At 40.7% G+C, this 18,167-nt stretch overlaps 1 protein-coding gene across 1 annotated transcript in view; it reads left to right on the forward strand.

The window, feature by feature from the left end:
• The first annotated feature begins 11,344 nt into the window (after window positions 1-11,344).
• LOC139716223 (prokineticin receptor 2-like) overlaps window positions 11,345-18,167 on the forward strand; it is a 38,497-nt gene continuing 31,674 nt past the window's right edge. Inside the window, exon 1 of the mRNA XM_071627787.1 lies at window positions 11,345-11,716. Within this exon, the coding sequence (XP_071483888.1) occupies window positions 11,409-11,716 (308 nt within the window). The 5' untranslated portion in view covers window positions 11,345-11,408. The remainder of the gene's footprint in view (window positions 11,717-18,167) is intronic.

An 18,167-nucleotide genomic window follows, 5' to 3' on the forward strand; every position in this document is an offset into this window, starting at 1 on the left:
CCGCCAGTCTCTCCAAGGTATGAAACATATGAGTATGGTGCTTTCGTCACGCCGTGTGCGTATCCTTGGTGAAGTACCTTCTTCCTGTCTCCGTAGATGTGATGAGTGTTGTTGGGTATCCACCGGCGGACTAGCCATACACGTCTCGGCATAGCTTCCTTCAGTCTCCACCCCACCCCCTTCTCCCTCCCTCCCCCTTTTCACCCTCCTCCCCCCCCCCCTCCCCCCCCCCCCCCTCTCTCTCTCTCTCCCTCTCTCTCTCCTTTTCTATCTCTCGTGCTACAGTACGCCAAAGCGGGCGTTCACACTGTGCATCTGATACTGGTTTATTTTCACATATAGAAGGTGATATGGGTTTAATGCTATATAAATGACAGCAACGAGCTCGTATATCTCTGGTTTCCTGGTAATTTGATTCGCTGCAGCTCACTTCAGCTCACTGCTGCAACACTGGAGGGGATTCCTCTCCTCTCTCATTAAGTCCAGAAAGTAGCCAGACGGTAGACAGACAAATATCTCAAATTGATTGTTACTTATCAATTCACTGCAAGTCCTCTATCATAGTATTACCATAAATAATTTCGGCGCAATTCCCCACTGTCTTCTAAGCCGTCGCTAGTCCTAATCTATTCCTGTATGTATTGTTGAACCATTCCCATGTCCACTCAGCGCGCTGCTGCTTGTCTAATAAAGGTTTCTGCTTTAATGTAACGCGAAATTGTACCAGTGTGCTTCGAATTACCGTTCAACGCTTCGTTCATTCTCGCCGATCGCCTCCCGATAAATACTGCAATAGGATCCCTCGGAGAGTACTCCTCGAGTCACTCGCTCACACACAGGCCGCGCCACTCTCCAAGGTGAAGATAAATGTTATCGATTGACGTTTGCAAAGCGGTAGGATCGGCGGAGATGGAAAGCGAGAGATGGCGGTGGCGGAATTAACCTATTATCTGGATCGAGACTTTCAAAAGAGCCTTGGCATCTCATCTGGAATGGTTGTAGAATAGCGTCTGGAAGTAACAGAGTTAATTTACGAAACGGCGTGGAGAAGCCCATTTATTTTGCGTCTTGGCGGGTTGCATTAAACCCTGAAATGATGGTATCCATTACAGCACTTTAACATGACCCAGGGTTGAGAAGCAATACGAGGATCTTGAAACGTAACGGTAGAGATTTTCAGTGTCTTATGATGGATACTCACAAATATTCTTTCGTTTGGTTAAAAAGGTCGCAGAAGGTCACAGAAAGAGAGAGAGAGGACATTTGGATGGTGTGCCGATAAATCGAAGGAGACAGCATATCAAGAAATATATGTCATAGGTAAATGGAGGGTGTTTTTTTTTTCTTTTCTTCCTAATCGTTTTATGGCTTGCCATGTACACCTTATAAGAAACTTTGAACCATCTTCTTACAGTATCATACTAGAAAGCCTTTGAACCAACTTCTTACAATATCATGCTAGCCCCTAAAGGGAGGGCATAGTATCGGTTGAGATGAGGATTGGGCTTTTAAAGTTTTTTGCGAGATACTAAGAAACCACTTATAAAATAACACAGAGCATGCCACTCTAAGAGGAATTCAAAGTTTATATGATAAAAATCGGTTTTGGAATGGCCGAAATATCCAAAACTAAAGTGAAACAACGAGACTGTAATAATTGATGGTCCCACATTTTATTAGGATCAAGTTTAGGATATCTCAGCCATTTCAAAATCAGTTTTCATCCAATAATCAATCCTCTTGAAATTACATGCTCTTTCATAAGAGGTTTCTCATTATCTCATCAAAAATGGTAGAAACCTTAAGTTAAGCATCCATCAAAACTACTATAGTATACGATCCGGTCTTTAACAGATATCGGTTGATATATATGACGCCCGAGGTGCTACATCGAGGTCATACTAGGTTTCGTGGATTAACTTCAGCTTATCTCAATATAGCCGTAAGTCTGACCTCATTTCTTATGTTTATTTTTCTTAAGGCAGTAAATACGGATTGAAATATCTCACTGATGTCACTATTTCTTGGACAACTACATTGTGACTACAGCTTCTTGACCTGAACTTGGGATGCAGTTGTCTTCATCATCACCTACTCTCTTCTGTTTTTCTCCTCCTTTTTTTAATTTTCTGATTCTTCTCCTTCCTTTCAATCTTTTCCTTTTTTGTATGCTTCTATCTCTCCCTTCTTATCATGCACCTCCTCGCTGTCCTTTCCTCATCTCTCTCCTACCTGTTCTCCTCCCCTGTTCTTATTTCGTCGTCTTTGCTCTTCCCCTTGTATATATCATCATCTTCCTCTTCCCAATCATTAGAGTGGTGATCAAGTCTTTGATTTTCATTCCTTTTGCAAGGTTTACATTTAACCAAAGGACCACGGAGCTGCAAAACAGTAGCTCCATGGTAGGACGATGAGGATTTTTCTGTCGTGTTGATATTTTACACCAGGTGGAGTTTATAGATTAGGTGCAGAATAGTTGCCGAGAGCAACATGCGTCCGGCGTACGCACAAACACAGTTGTAGCAACACGCGCTAGCCATGGGCCTGAAGTTGATCATCATGGCAAGGAAATGATATTAACTTCCGGAATTTCATCGGAGAGAAATTATGAGGTGAAAATCGGCGTAGTTTCTACCTCACTGATTCGATTGTCAACCTATATTATTGCACTCCATTCATATATATTTACTTCATGTATGGTATAATCAAGAAAACAAACTCATGTGACAAAAAGTGATGATGCCTTCCATCGCGAGACTGCTGCACATTATACACACTAATTTACTCATTAGTATTTTTTTCAATTAGTATTAACATTTCTAAAGTATGGATATGACTGAGAGAGATACATGGTACTAAATTCTCAACATACGGAACCTGCTTCTCTTGAGTCCGTCTTCAGTTGAGATACTGCATACATGTATACTAAAAATGTGTGCGTGTGTGTGTGTGTGTGTGTGTGTGTGTGTGTGTGTGTGTGTGTGTGTGCGTGTGTGTGTGTGTGACCCATCCACTTACAACCATCAAAACCAGAACCAGTTATCTTTAAAGGAATTATTTCAGTTATCTTCAAAGGACTTTGGGCTCCTTTTACACCGAGCACGGTAACGGCAACGATTTGGGGTTTTTTTGGTATGGTGTGCCAAAAGAAATCATGTCTGGTTCTGTTAATAAAAAATAGTACGTGTAATTCGGTAATCACCCAATATGTTATTCTTATGCCAAAATCAAGAGCACCAAAATCACCACATGAATATTAATTTTGTAACCAAATTATTAGCGGGGAAGTGATATTGTAACAGAACCAGACATGGTTCCTTCTGGCGCACCATAGCAAAAAATCACACCGTTAATTGCCGTAATCGTGTTCGGCGTAAACGGGCCTTTACTCTTTTATGTTTGTACAGTAGGGCTTAATACCAAAATGAATTGATGTGTCTTGTATTATCGAATTCTAAATGAATAAATATTATTTGAAAAAAAAAACTACAACCAGGCGAATAAACGAAATCGGAAACTCTTGAACAAAAGCGTGAGTCAACGAGAGAATGAAAGCTTACTCTGGGCCTAGAAATTACGTGTTTCATCACTGTTTTAATGCCATTCAAAATTATGCATATTTCATTATGTCATGTCCTCCGATATACGACATTGATATGTTGCATAGATGCGGTCATCCGAAGATTGTAACTTTTTGAAATAACATCAAAAATACCCCTGAACCACTGTTGAAGTCTAATGCAAGGCTGACACTTGCACGTCTTTTGGCTACGATTTTGTCGTGACAAGTCGTGCCATTTTGGGGCACGAAGTGGGAGGCTCCCGCACTGTTCACGACTAGTACACGCATAGTTCACGACGAATTCACGACGAGTTCACGAATAGTTCACGAATGCGTGCCCATCAGTGTCCACATTGACACGAACTGGTACGACGAGTTCACGCATAGTTTTGGCATAGTTTGCGCATAGTTTACGCAATTCGGACGGTGTCGTGCCGACTTGGGCACGCCATATAAAAAGGGGGCCTCCCCAACCCCTGGTCATTTTTGGATTGTCTGTGGAAGAGACAACATGCTGAATACTTGTACATATTTGTTGTTTGCTGTTTTCATGTTAATGAATTGTTATCTTATTTCAAAACACTTGTTTTTCTTTTTTTAACCTTAAAATAAAGTTAAAGAGAAACGAAAACGAAACGAAACGAAACAAAAATAAACGAAAAAGAAACAAAAAAAAACCCGAAAAAGAAACGAAAAAATAAAGGACGACGAAAAAACCCCAACAAAACTCCTCTCCCCCATGCACTCCCTACCCCCAAAAAAGAAAAAGGAAACAAAAAAGAAAATGAAAAAGAAACGAAAACAAACAAAAGAACCAAAGGACAACGAAAAAAACCCAACAAAACTCCCCTCCCCCCCCCAAAAAAAAAAGAAAAGAAAAAGGAAACAAAAAAGAAAACGAAAAAGAAACGAAACAAATAAAAGAAAAATAGAAAAAGAAACCAAAAAAGAAAAAAAGAAGAAACGAAAAAAGGAAGACACGAAAAAAGAAAGGGAAAAGAAAATGAAAAAAAAGAAAAAGAAATGGAGAAATGAAAAGGAATAACAAAAGAAACGAAGTCCCCTCCCCCAATTACCCACCCCCCCCCCCAAAAAAAAAAAAAAAACGAAAAAAAAACCCGAAGAAATGGAAGCAAACGAAAAGAAGGAGAAACGGAAAAGAAACGCAAGAAACGAAGGATTTCATGTTTGTTTGTTTGTTGTTGTTGTTGTTTTTTTTTTTTTTTGGGGGGGGGGGGGGGTGGGTGAGGGGACTTTCTTGCGTTGCCCTATATATACCCCCGCACCGACGCGAGCGCCACTGTCGCGCAGTCGTCGGGAACTGCTCGTGAACTGTTCATGAACTCGTCGTGAACTGCTCATGCCATGCGCAAACTGTTCGTAAAGTGCGTAAAGTGCGTAAACTGCTCGTGCCATCAATGCGTGAAGTACACTTGACCGTGTCAGTGGGAAGGCACGGCCACGCTGCGACGCGCACCAATTCGTGAACATGTCGTGAACTACTCGTGAACTCGACGTGAGCTGTTCGTGAACTATTCGTGTCAGTTCGTGACAGTCGTGGCATGGCACGCACTGGCACGCATCCTCCCGCATCGTCCCGACGAGTTAACAACCAGTTTGCGCATAGTTCACGACCCGGTCGCGAAATTTTGTCGTGACCAAAATTTTGAACATTTCAAAATTCTCGTCCCGACATGGCACGCAGTCACGTCGGGTTTACGCACACTTCACGCCAGTTTACGACTAGTTTGCGCACTGGCACGACTCGAGTCGTGCCAATGCGTGCCACAGAATCGTGCAAGTGTCAGCCTGACTTAATACACAAGGTTTGTACCAATTTGCTTGTTCTCACTGTCGTGCGATCTGCTACGCACGCCACGATTGGACATTAGTAGTAGATCGTGGAATTCTCATGTATATCTATCAAAATCTGTTGAAGTCATGGTCTGAATCGTAGTGTAATGAAAATCGTGATGATTGTATCAAATCTTATCAGATCTTGAGGTCGGTCGCGCCAATCGCGTTGATCGTAGACATTTTTTTTTAACAGTTGAAACCTTTTCTACTTTTGTACGACTTCCATGACTGACCTAAAGATCTGATAAGATCTGATACGATTAGTACGATTTCTCCACGAGTCAGACCACGATTTCAATCATGGCGCAAATTTTTATGCAAATCAGCTACCTATGGCCAATCCTGACGTGCGTAGCGCATCGCACGACAGTGGATGCTTCGGAATTGTATATCTGAGGAATCGGCTCCGAGACACGGTTGCATTTTAACACAGTTTCAACATCGAATGCAGACATCATCTGCGTGCCAGTCCTGTTTGTTTTGGTGTCAACTCCTCGATTTTCGCAGAACCCATGATCTTGACGCAGAAAATAAAATCCCAAGCCCCAGCAAGAAGCTTTTCCCACCACAGTCAAGTCTTGTACACCATTGAAAGACGTTCTTACAGTGCCGATTCAATTGTTTGCGTGACATTGTGAGGTCATCATGACATCACGCTATATCAACATGTTATTTGGAATACTGTGACAGGCGAGAGAGAGAGAGAGAAGTGAATCCACATTTCGGTAAAACATCAATCTTCCTCCCACATTTATGAATCACCCAAATTTATTGCCACCTCGTCGTTTATATGTAAGGTACACAGTCTGAGATGGACGTCTGAGGAGTAAGAAGCGATAGTACGATAAGGTAACTCTCACGGATCTTGTTTCATGCTGTTTTGTTTTGTTGAGCGACGTCTCCATGGTTTTGGGATACGTTTATTTATCTGTGTGTTCTGACAGTTTCGAATGCGGCTTATGAAAATGTGGGAAAGTATCTCTGAATCGTCCGTCGGTATAAGCGACGAGGGCAGGAGTGGCAACCGGGTGCCAGGTACTTTACATGGTCTGACAATCGACGTTTTGTTTCTCGTGGTTTTAATGACCAGCTTGTTAGCAGGCCTTTTGAACCCAGTTTCAAGGGGAATGGGTTAACAGGTGAGAGTAGATGACTATGACATAGGATCTTCCTTATGTTTATCTCACAACTCCCTAAGTTTGGATCCAAGTGCTTGCTGTCAGCCAATCTGGTTGTATCTACAATTGGTAGCAAAAGTGAGAAAGTTAATCTTGTAACCTGTCTGGGTAATGTTACTGGTATAAGGGAGGAGTACAGGGTCGCCAAACGACTGAGGACAAATTAGAACAGCATTTCCCCAAATATCTCCAGTTTGGAGTATAGCAATCCTCGAGGGCTCAATGGCTGGAAATTCGACGTGTGCAACATATTAGTAAACATTCCAGTAAAAAAAGAAAAAAAAAACAGTGCTAGCGCAACTGTTTTCTTCCACCAACTAAACGCACGTGTACGTGCGTATAAGACCCTTAGCGTGCACGCACGTTGTGTGTTTTGTTTTGTTGTATAATAACGCCTGTGTGTATCGTGAGGCCTCACAAGAAAAGACATTGTCATTGTCGCTGTACCTGGCCGGGAAAATGTGCGAGGCCGGGAATGTAGCCAACTAAAGATTAATTTCATACCTACCTACCTACATACATACATACATACATACATACATACAATAACATGCAACAACCACTCACCTCTACCACTATACGGCAACAGCATGCTTTATTTCGATCATTGCCTGATAGGACTTCGTCAGATGAAAGAAAAAGGAAGAACAAGTGACAATCATTTTAATCAGACATAGTGTCGGTTTGATCATAATTTACGACATGCATTATAGGGCCTACGTTTATCTTCTTTAAATCCCCCGCGTTTATTGATGTATGTTGTTCTATAAATCGAGAAGATGCACGGTGCAAGATGATTTTTGTTTGTGTAATGAAATGTGTGCTCTATCGCCCGTCTCACACGCCCGAGATAGGACCTACTTCCATCTGAAGAAAAATTGTCATAACCTCAGCAAGGTCAAACTTCTCTTAGCAACATCCCTCTAGTCACTTATAATAATAATCCCCTCACCTACACACACACACACACACACACACACACACACACACACACACACACACACATAAGCATACATGCTGTCACTCAGCTGATTATCATGTACTTTGCGTACAGTCGATTTAAAATTATTGGGCTTGATTGCTCTCGGGAATTTGGGCTAGAATATTGCGGTTGATTTTGCGCCGTTAACGACCAAGCTCAATGCGTTTTATACATTTGCAAGATGCCGATTTCCCGCTGTGCAATTTTTCATGTAGGATTGCAAACGCAAAATTAGGTCAGTAACACCAAATGCTCTCTCTGGCAGAAGAAAATGAAGTTCCAAATTGCTTTACAAGTTGCCCAGTGAGCCCGATGAGACTATACAAAGTGAGAGAGCGAAAGAGGGTGAGACCCCTCGATCAAGCCAAGTTATGGTGAAGAATTGTGGGAACGTATGACTTGAGATGGACAATAAATCACACTACCTTATCCTCATCATCGTTCAAATAAAACAAAGTCTGTATTTTTCATGTTCAGTAAACAAACTCGCCCACGACTGAATTGTGATAACACGCTCTATGCCTCACCGTCATTTATGTCAGGTATCGAGAAAGTAAACCCCCATGAAAGAAAACCCCCATGAATTTATGATGAAAGAAACATGAAGTGACTACGAAGTCACTGTGGTAAAACGGTGCATTTCTCAACAAATTGAAAAAGAAACGGTAACAATGCCTTCAAATATTGAAAGACTGGTTTGATTTTATCTTATTCGATCTGATCGCGACGGTGAGAATATTTTTTCTTCATTTTTGGGGGGTAAATTGAACCTATTCATTTCACTCTGCCGTCCAGGATAAATTCCATACTAATCAATCCGCGGTGGGGCAGGTAACCGTGTGTTTGTGTTTGGGAATAATGGCAATTAGCACTAACTTGGTTTGTATATTATTTTTACATAGTAACGGTACATTGACATGGACATTAAGAATGAAAGCAAAAAAAAAACAAAATATAAGTTTATAAATACACTTTCCAATCAAAGGCCTATTGTATATCAAGGAAGAAATGACATGTGGCTTATTCCAGCGATATATATTTTTCTATAATGCTGTTTGCCTGCATGTAGCCGACAGATGTCACGTTCCTCGCGAGTTATCCAATCGTCCATCCATTCCAAAATCTGTCGTCAGCACGATGTGATGCAGACTTCTCACTAGTAGGCCGCATTTCATGAGCATACATATTTCCTTTACTTGTTTCTTTCTTATTAGATAAGTATTGGAGGATCTTTTTCCTGTGCATTGCGACAAAGGAATTAGTTCTGTCTTGGAATAATTGCGTAACAATGTAACATTTCCTGGACATAAATCACAAACAATTTCAAACTTGAATTAGATAATGAAACAGAACTTGACGTAAAGATTAATGATTAGCACTCCACAGATCAAGCATCAACAAGGAGTAATGCAGTAAAGTTTTTCTTTGTCACCACTTTCCACGTATGTTATATTCATTTTCGTTGTCTGCATCTTTAGTTTAATTTGGATAATTTTCTCTATAAATATCTCCCTCTCAGAGTAAAAAGGTGATCTATTCTTCACTCGCCGCCCGTTGGACCAATTCGATAAGCGCGTTCATTCCTATGTATGTATTCTAGCTGCGATTGGACACGATAGCTGCAGATATCCCTTTGCTTTTAGCTCAGATTCCCGGCTTTTCGCCTCTACTCTTTCCCTGAATTTCGGGACGCCTGTCAATCGATAATCTCCTTCGAACGAATTGCCAAGCTCATGTATCGAAACAAGCAACATGCGCAGTGCTCGCAAAAGACAAGCTGAACGCGAAAGTCTCATTAGTTTACCACCCTCTTTTTGATTGGCTACATAAATCTCGTGTTGTGATTGGTTGATTATTGTCCCTCGTTCATTCATCGAACAGCCAGTCACATAGGCCATATCGGCGGTGCCTCTACGCGGTATTCATCGTCTGTGTACACAACTTGTACTTAGTGCTCCTTGCTTTGCCGACATAGTCGCGTGTTGCAGGGGATATCATAACCACATCATACGGGCTTTTGATATTCTAGCCTTCACCGTCACCAGTATTATCATAAACGCAATAGCATGTGGATCGATCCAGGGGTATAGCAGTACCGACGGTAAAACAAGGAACTTGTGGACGTACTCTTCTCTTCAATTGTGTGGCCGTGTTATCATAGGAGATAATGAGCTTTAATTCTTCATTGATTTAATCTCCTAAAAAAGAGACAATATAATATGTCTGATAAGCGGGATGCATAGAAAACTGCTCATTCGACAATTTCAATCCCCCCCCCCATTTTCTTCCGTTTTGTTACTCCCGTCGTTAATTAATCTGTCAGGAGCCTACGTCATCTAATCCAGGGCAGGCGGAGTACCGTTGGAGAACAAGATGGTATAAGGTTTGATGAGGACATCAGCCGACAGTTTGCCCTAGTTGCGAGAAGTCAAGAGACGGGGAGAGAAGGGGAGAAGAAAGAAAGAATGAAAGGGGTCACCTTGCGGTTACCTCGCTTTCATTTGGAGATTTCTCGTTTCTTCGGGAGCATGCTCTAAGTGCACCCCATCGCTCAAATCGGAGAGAATCACCCGTGGAACGGACGCCCAGCAGAGCGTGGTGCCAGGGGTATGGCCTACCAGCCGTGTTGACGACTTGACACTTTCAAAAAGTCTGGCAGGGCATTTAAAAATCAGAGGCAACACAAACTGTCAAATTATGACATAGCAACTTCCTGACGTTCCTCCTCACAGGTATTCAACTATTCTATTATTACCGCATTACGGTGGATACAAGCAATGCAAATAATTTCCATTCCGTATAAAATCAGTGAACCGCTTCAGCTACACGCATTGCACATCGTGAAGACTCGACATTAAAATTAACATTGAAATACAAGATCGAAAGATATCGATACTGTTTGATCGGTTCGGGCGTTCGATCCGAGATCGTGAGGCCAGACGTGGTTCGCGCGTCGCAGTGAGAAAACCCAATCTCGCGCGCTTCTTTGGAATGCTGTGTTCGCTTTGACGGTTATTTTTTAAGCTTTAGGGTTTGATGATATTTGTCATTCTTAGTGACAACAGTCACCCTGGAGGGATTGGACTTCGAAGTTTGTCCCGTCGTCGACTGCCACAAGTGAGCGATCGTCTAAGCGAGTGCTAGTCGCATCGACTCACGACATTCGCACAGCTGGTGGACCAGCTGGTTGTCTTCCGTAGTCTGCCAATCGCTTCCGTTAAGAAATTTGTGGCTACAGACGCTGCGCGCCAAAAGTGTGTCATTCATCAGTACCGTCTGCTCGTTTCTAGCGCCGGAAAACTTACTTGCTTGAAGCTTTTCTTCATCGAGACGAGTGCGCAACGTCGATAACCAGTTAGAAACACTTCTAAAGTTTACACTTAACAACCGCTTCGTTTTATGTTATCTGAGCCTCTTTATATCGATTGTAATATATAGCTCTAAACATTAACGTGCTCAATGCGTGCGCTTTCAGATATTCTGAGATGAAGTGTGTGAATTGAAGTATTGTAAAGATATTTCAAAAATATTTGTGACAAAATATTTTTTTAAAAAAAGTCTTTCTTCTCACGTTTGCCCATCTGTGATCTCCGTCCGATCCATCATGTTTCCACGGAGCGTTCCGTACCCAAGCAGCTCGGACACCGCCATTGCCGGACTCTCGGGCCAGGTTCCGATGTCGATGGGCTCCATCGACACGACGTCGCTTCTGGAGCCGTCATTCGACACGTCCATCCTTTGGGACAACATCACCGTCGACTACGACTACACTTCATCTCTGCCTTGGCAGAACAACACGCCTGGACTTCAGTGCGAGATTTTGCCTCACATGACCGGCATGAAAGTGTTTCTCGGTATCGTCTTCTCGCTCGTTACCGTGGTCTGCGGTCCTGGCAACTGCCTTCTGTGCTTCTTGATCGCTCGCCACAAACGACTACGCAGCGTCACGAACCTCCTGATCGCTAACTTGGCGGTATCTGACGCTCTTGTCGCCCTAGTCTCCACACCCTTTGCGCTGCACTACTACATGAAACAGAATTGGGTGCTGCCTGATTTCATGTGTCCCTTGATGAACATGCTGAAGAATGTGTCACTCTTCGTGTCCGTCAACACACTGCTGGTTATAGCGGTTGACAGGTAAGGACTGACGCATTGAGAAATCCATTTCCTCAAGATTCCTAGTCTCATAACCAAAGAGTGTTTTCCTATTTGTTATTGATTTTTCTTAATACCGTCCCTTCTAGTACCAGGCCTGATTTTGGGTGTGATTTACAGACCGCAGAAAAACTAGCGGCTGACTAGCACAGTGTACGAAATGCATCCCAATCATGAAAAATCACTGCCGTTATCGCGTTTCCGCAGAAGACCGGCCCGCTATTCATTTTACTTATATTGTTGTTGTTGTTTTTTTTTTTTGTTATTATTATTATTATTATCATTTTTATCATTATTATTATTACTTTTTATTGCTGTTAAATCTTGAGAAACATAAAATATTTGAAGGGTGCTTCACCATTAAAAACTCATTAGTGTCAAATGCGATAATTCGCCTTGCAATGATATGTCTTGACTTGTTAGCGAGGTTTGTTTATATTCACGTGGATGTGCAGCAACAAGGAGCTTCAAACAGTCTGAAACGGTTTTGGAGAGGCACATTTATCTGTCTGTCAAGCAGACCCATATTTTAGGTATCATAGGGTCACTGTCTTATCGAGAAAGTGACACTTCTCGTCTACCACATTTGACCCCAGTTAATAGGAGAGGTTAGCAACGTTTCTCAGGTCAAAAGTGTGTCATGTTAGGGCTTGGCACAGGTATTATTTGTATTCATACTACGTGGATCTCCTAAACCATGGACCCTACAACAAAATGTGGTAGGGTCCATGGCTAAATGATCTGAGTTAGTGCTCAGTGATGTCTACTCAACAATAGTAGGGAAAAGAAAATCAGGATCGATGTGAAATCTCATCCACTGATGAATTGTTCATGTTTGCATTTTTGCATCAGATTTCCGTAACGTTTGTGGTATTTTTGTTTGTTTGATTGTTTGTTGGTTTTTACAAATACAATGTTGCATAGCTGAAATCTAAAAGAACTGTCTGTAAAATTAGAGAAGGCAAAATATTAGCTAGAATATATTTGCAAACCTTTGCAGTTTCTGCGTTGTCTGTTTTTCCTTTATCTACTGTCGTTTCCGTCAAAATAGGCCTAAGTCATTTTCATCGAAGTTCGGTTGTTGTGACCGTGTAGCTGTATGTTTTATCACACTGTATTTTTATTGGTTTGCCACTTTGAAAAGTTCATCATTATAGCCATGGAGCTGATCTCGAAGTTCTAAGAAATAATTCTATATACATAGATGTTATGTAGACAACCGGTAAAGGACGTGCACATGCGTCTTGCGGGATAGAAAAAATGCGCGAACTTGTTGCCCAGGGATACAAGATGAGTAATGCCTCACAAATACTATTCAGGCTGACGCGACAGTGTCGTCAATAGTAAGGTCGGTGAAGAGCGCCCGCATTCGATGACAGTACTAATAGCACGAAGCCAACTAACATCTGACTCACTACAGCAATGTTGAACCATGGAGCTACTGTTAGTAGCTCCATGGTTGAACTCACTGCATGCATGGTGCATGTTCAACTCATCTTAATCATGAAATGGATTAACATCCCAAACGGGTAGCAATGAAATAAGATAAACAGCCGAAATTCGTCATCATTCTTGTCCTTGTCCAGTGTTAAGTAGAATATGTTTACATTACGTGCACTGAAATTTGAAGAGTAGCACTGTTAGGAAGAGTGTCATTACATTCATATTTTTTAAAGATAAAAATCAGAGTAACGTGGCCAATTAATGTGTTAAACAGGAGGTCCAATATTCATGCTAACTTAATACGTTTTCCAACATCTTCGAGAGTTTTGTCGAGTTCAAGAGCGTGCGACCACTAAACAGAGTTTGAAAAAAATTTACTCCAAAAAGTCCAATACGTATATGTGGATTTAGTGAATACACACATAAGTATTAGTAGTAGACATCGATGAAGTTTGGGCAAAATTGAACGAGCCGTTCAAAGGTTATAAATCTTTAAGATTTTGTTAAATTTATGTGCCAACATCGCTGGATAATTAGACTACAACAATTTGTGAAATGTGGTGACGATGTAAAGAAAATACAAAGACAATTCAACATAGTTTCATTTTTCTATCATAATGAAGGAGCACTTACACTATCTCTGTCAGAAGGCAGAGGAAATACTAATAGCACAATTTGTCAGTGACAAGTGAAAGGAATCTGTACTTTTCGTTAAAAATAATTGATTGAGTGTATAGTTCAGTTCAAAATTAAGTTCAGTTCGAAATTCAGTTCAATTCTAGTTTCTTTTTTCTCCATCTCAACATAATCAATAACATAATATCATACACACAAAGTGAATGAAAGTGACGAGATATCATCATGAGTAATTGAAAAAGCTGGGTACGTTATATCATTGATGGGGATTGAAAAAGTGAGACATTTGGGTGATGAATAAATTGGAGGATGGATACAAGGGGACCCACTGAAAGCGAAGTTTAAAAGCGTGTTTACGAAATCAGTACATATCTGCTTAATCAATTAACCAAACAAAACATAATTATATTCAGAAATATATATATTGTTTAGAGGCTTGATAAAACTAACTAAAGTGTATAAATCCAGCAGAGACGAGACAAACCAACAAGATACAAGACAAGTACATGAGCTAAGACACACCGAAGTACGAACAAGAATACTACAAACGCAACAAAACAAAGAAAATCGAGACGGGTGTTGGGAAAGAGAAAAGGAAGAAGGATAGGAGAGAGGAAGGGACAGGTGGTGGAGTTACTTAAATGCACGCAACAGGCGATAGTTTAATGGTAGAAATATAAACAAATATTGATTATACTTATCCATAACATAATCCATAACATTATCCATAACATTATTATTCATATACGCTGTATTTACACATTTGCATCAATATCCAACTCATATTTCTTTTGAATACATCTAATGACTTTTGAATACATCAATATCATCACTTAATGCATTCAAAAATCGTGATCCGTCATATGCAAATGTATTTTGTGTTAACATGGACCCCAACAAAGGTAAATGAAAATGACATATTTTCGGATCGTCTGGTAAGGTATTTATGAATGGACTGATTTTTTTTTTTTTAAAATGAAACATATTAGTAAATAAGGCATAAAATCCCGGGTTTTTTTTTAAATCAAATATAAACTGACTTAGTTGAAATTGATATAAATCTCTTATGCTCAAAAAGATAACGGGTTAGTGTGAGTTCAGTGTAAAAGAGTATTTTATATTTTATATTTGTATTTTTTATCGTATTATTGTTATTATCACTATCATTATTATCATTATTATTATTATCATTATTATCATTATTATTATTATCATTATTATCATTATTATTATTATTATTTCTTTTCTTTTTTTGCGTAAGCAGCTATCTGTCTAGCAGTATTTGATAGTGTTTTCCCAAGCATACAGGCCGTAATGTAAATAGGGTAAATCAGGGAGGAATAAATCATTAGTAACGGAGTACAGTAATTGAGAAGTTAAGCTTAACTCTGTTTATAACATCGATTTTTCGAGATATAGTTTTACTGTTATCATCAACATGACATTTCCAGGAGAGTTTATTATCAATAACTGTCCCTAGGAATCCAATGTAAGGTTGATTTTTTCCAGGAATCTCATCAAAAACATTATTTATTGGTAAATAAAATATAGCCCACGCAGAACACCAGTAGGAGGCCGGTAGCAGCCGCAAATCACAGGCAGTTTACCCGCGTGAAGTACGTAGGTTGCCTGTGGATCTGTGCCTACATGCACTGGACACGCGTGTCATCTGCGGGCTTTCTACGAGCATAATTTGGGTGTTTCTGGCAAGTAACGGTGTCGATACTGCCAACATCCATGTAGCTGTTCAGTTTTGCTGGCGTGGGGCGAGCTATACGAGCAAATTGCGTGCGTGCTGAGGGTCATGTACTGCTTTTCTGCGAATTAGTTGAGAGTAGGCTGCGGCCAGTATAATGACATTTTGCGGATCTCTGCCATATAAATAGAGTTCTTCAGATGGATTACTTCACCGAGTTGTCAGCCCTCACGCGCCACCCACGCGCCTGACACGCAAGTAGAACGTAAGTAGCACGAGCCCAGCAGGTATGACGCATGTGAAACTCGCCCAAATCCTTGTCCCCTGCAGAAATTATCATGCATGCTGGAAAAACCCTACACGCAACAAGCCCGCGTAGCTTGCCCGGAAAGTTGTGACATGGCCCAAGGACGAAGGAGGTCACATCCCTGCAGGGCCTAAACTTGCCTGCCGGTTCATATGACTTGCGTACGCACCTCCGGGTAACTACGGGCGAGAAACGTGATAGGTACTGACGGGTGCTGGCCATCTGCGGGGACCTCCGGGAGGCAAAAATTGTTCCCCGTACGTCACACGCAAGGCTTGCCCGGAAAGGTGTGGCAGGGCCTTTGCACAGAGCTGGTGCAAAGGCATCAGTGACGGATGATTCACCTTAGAAGTGCTCCTCGCGTTCCTTTAAGAATTAACGTCGTTGTTAGAATAAAAAGAGTATAACAACTAATGAATACGCTTTTATTCATTACTTTTCTCATCGGCTGTGTGATATAACGGAACAAAATTTAGTTAGCAAGTGGTCATTATGCATTGTTTTAGAATCTTGAAGTAATTTGACTAATATATCACATGAGTGACTAATTCGAACTTAGGAAATGATCGAACTAAGACGCCACTTCGTTTTCTGATATTTGTCTTTTCTTTGACATAACAGAAAAAAAAATCGAAGCGTAACAAAACTAAATTTTATAGCAAACAAAAGAAAACATATTGATATCTGATTTCATGATTTGATGTTAGAAAGATACATAAAACCAAACGTACGGCATTCCTCCTAGGATGACAAAAATGTATCATAAATCTTATGAGTGCTTCATACCCATGTATACATCTCCAGAAAACTACAGTTTCAAAGCATGCAAGTCAAAATCACTCGCATGTCTATATACCCTCTTCTGCTAACTAGAGCGGAAAGTTTTAACAGGTATATAAGATTAAAAGTTTTAGAATGCAGTTAAGGAATGATAGTATTTACAAACGAAGTTCAACGCTGCCTCACGTAGCTACGTTTGAAAGCCTTGACAATATTCAGTACTTGATCGCTCATTTGGATTGTGTAGCGTTGTTCCTGTATTTCTAGTCCATAAACTCCCCAAGAAACTTTGATTCATAGTTTGGTAAGTAACCAGCCCCTTAAAGCAATCGTTGACTCCCCCCCCCCCCCCCACCCCACCCCTCATCCTCTCTCTATTCCTCTCTTCTTCTTTTTTTTTTTGACTGATTCATAAAATAAGGTGAGCTGTTAGCCATGGGTTTGACTTTGTGGACTTTTCAAAGTGCGACTTTCTAGATCTGTCTTTACAATAACCATTTACCTCAATGCATGACAGAAGTATGTGGGCTTATAAACTTGGCAAGCACAGCGGGTCACAAAACAACTGTGTCTGCGGATGAGCTTTCAAGAAATTTGAGGTGACGAAAGGGAAGTTGAATCTCCAACAATGACATCAACTGGGCAAGGAAGTCCCTAACGTCATAAAACACAAACAACTACGAAATGTCCGACTTTCTATGAGCCAGCCATATTACTAGAGAATATTTCATACGATTCGCACTACAGTCCCTGAGACAGCCACTTGACAGCGAGTGATTTTTCACCCTTGGGGGTAAAAACTAACCGTCCCGTCTCGCTTTACTAACTCAAAATCGACACATCACAAATCAAATCAAGTTCTCGAATACAGTGTGTCATACCATTCAAAACAGAACACATCAATGTGAAGATGATTATGAGAATGGCAGAAAGAACGCGAGCATTTGATGGAGGGCATATTCAGATGCTGCCATTCGAGCTACAAGGAGGATATTATAGCACATGTCAAACAGTGCCCAGTGAGGAAATACAACACCTTGATTTAATATGCACAAGTTATAGCTAAAGTTTTGAAGATTCACTTAATATTACAGGCATGAACATCCATGAGAATGCAGAAGTACTTGGATTTGAATGAATCTAATATGAATTTAGTTGTTCGACAGTTCCACTGGCGGCACATTTCTTAGTGTAAATGATGTAAACAATTAGCTTGAATCATGTGGATGCAATCCATAAATGTTGGACTTCTGTCAGCTTTCATTTGATTCCATCATAATTTTGTCTTTAGCATCGCATCGATTAACATGCCCTCAAAGTGTTCACAGTCATGTGTGCTAAATAAACATTATCTATAACTAGTCGTGCAACCATGGCAGCTGATTATTCATTCGCCTTAAGATTCACATACTGTAGTTAGTATCACATTCTTGCCCCATTTCTTGTGCTAAATATTAATCTACCTAATATTTATCAATAGTGTACCTGTTATTGTTAACACTTATTGCTCAGCAGAATTAAACTAGGAAAATCATTGAGTTTAAACTTGAACATCCACAATTCTGCCACCA

Source organism: Diadema antillarum, unplaced genomic scaffold, assembly GCF_040938485.1.
Source record: "Diadema antillarum isolate AM-2024a unplaced genomic scaffold, OU_Dant_1.0 scf00000063, whole genome shotgun sequence".
In the NCBI taxonomy this organism is placed as follows: domain Eukaryota; kingdom Metazoa; phylum Echinodermata; class Echinoidea; order Diadematoida; family Diadematidae; genus Diadema; species Diadema antillarum.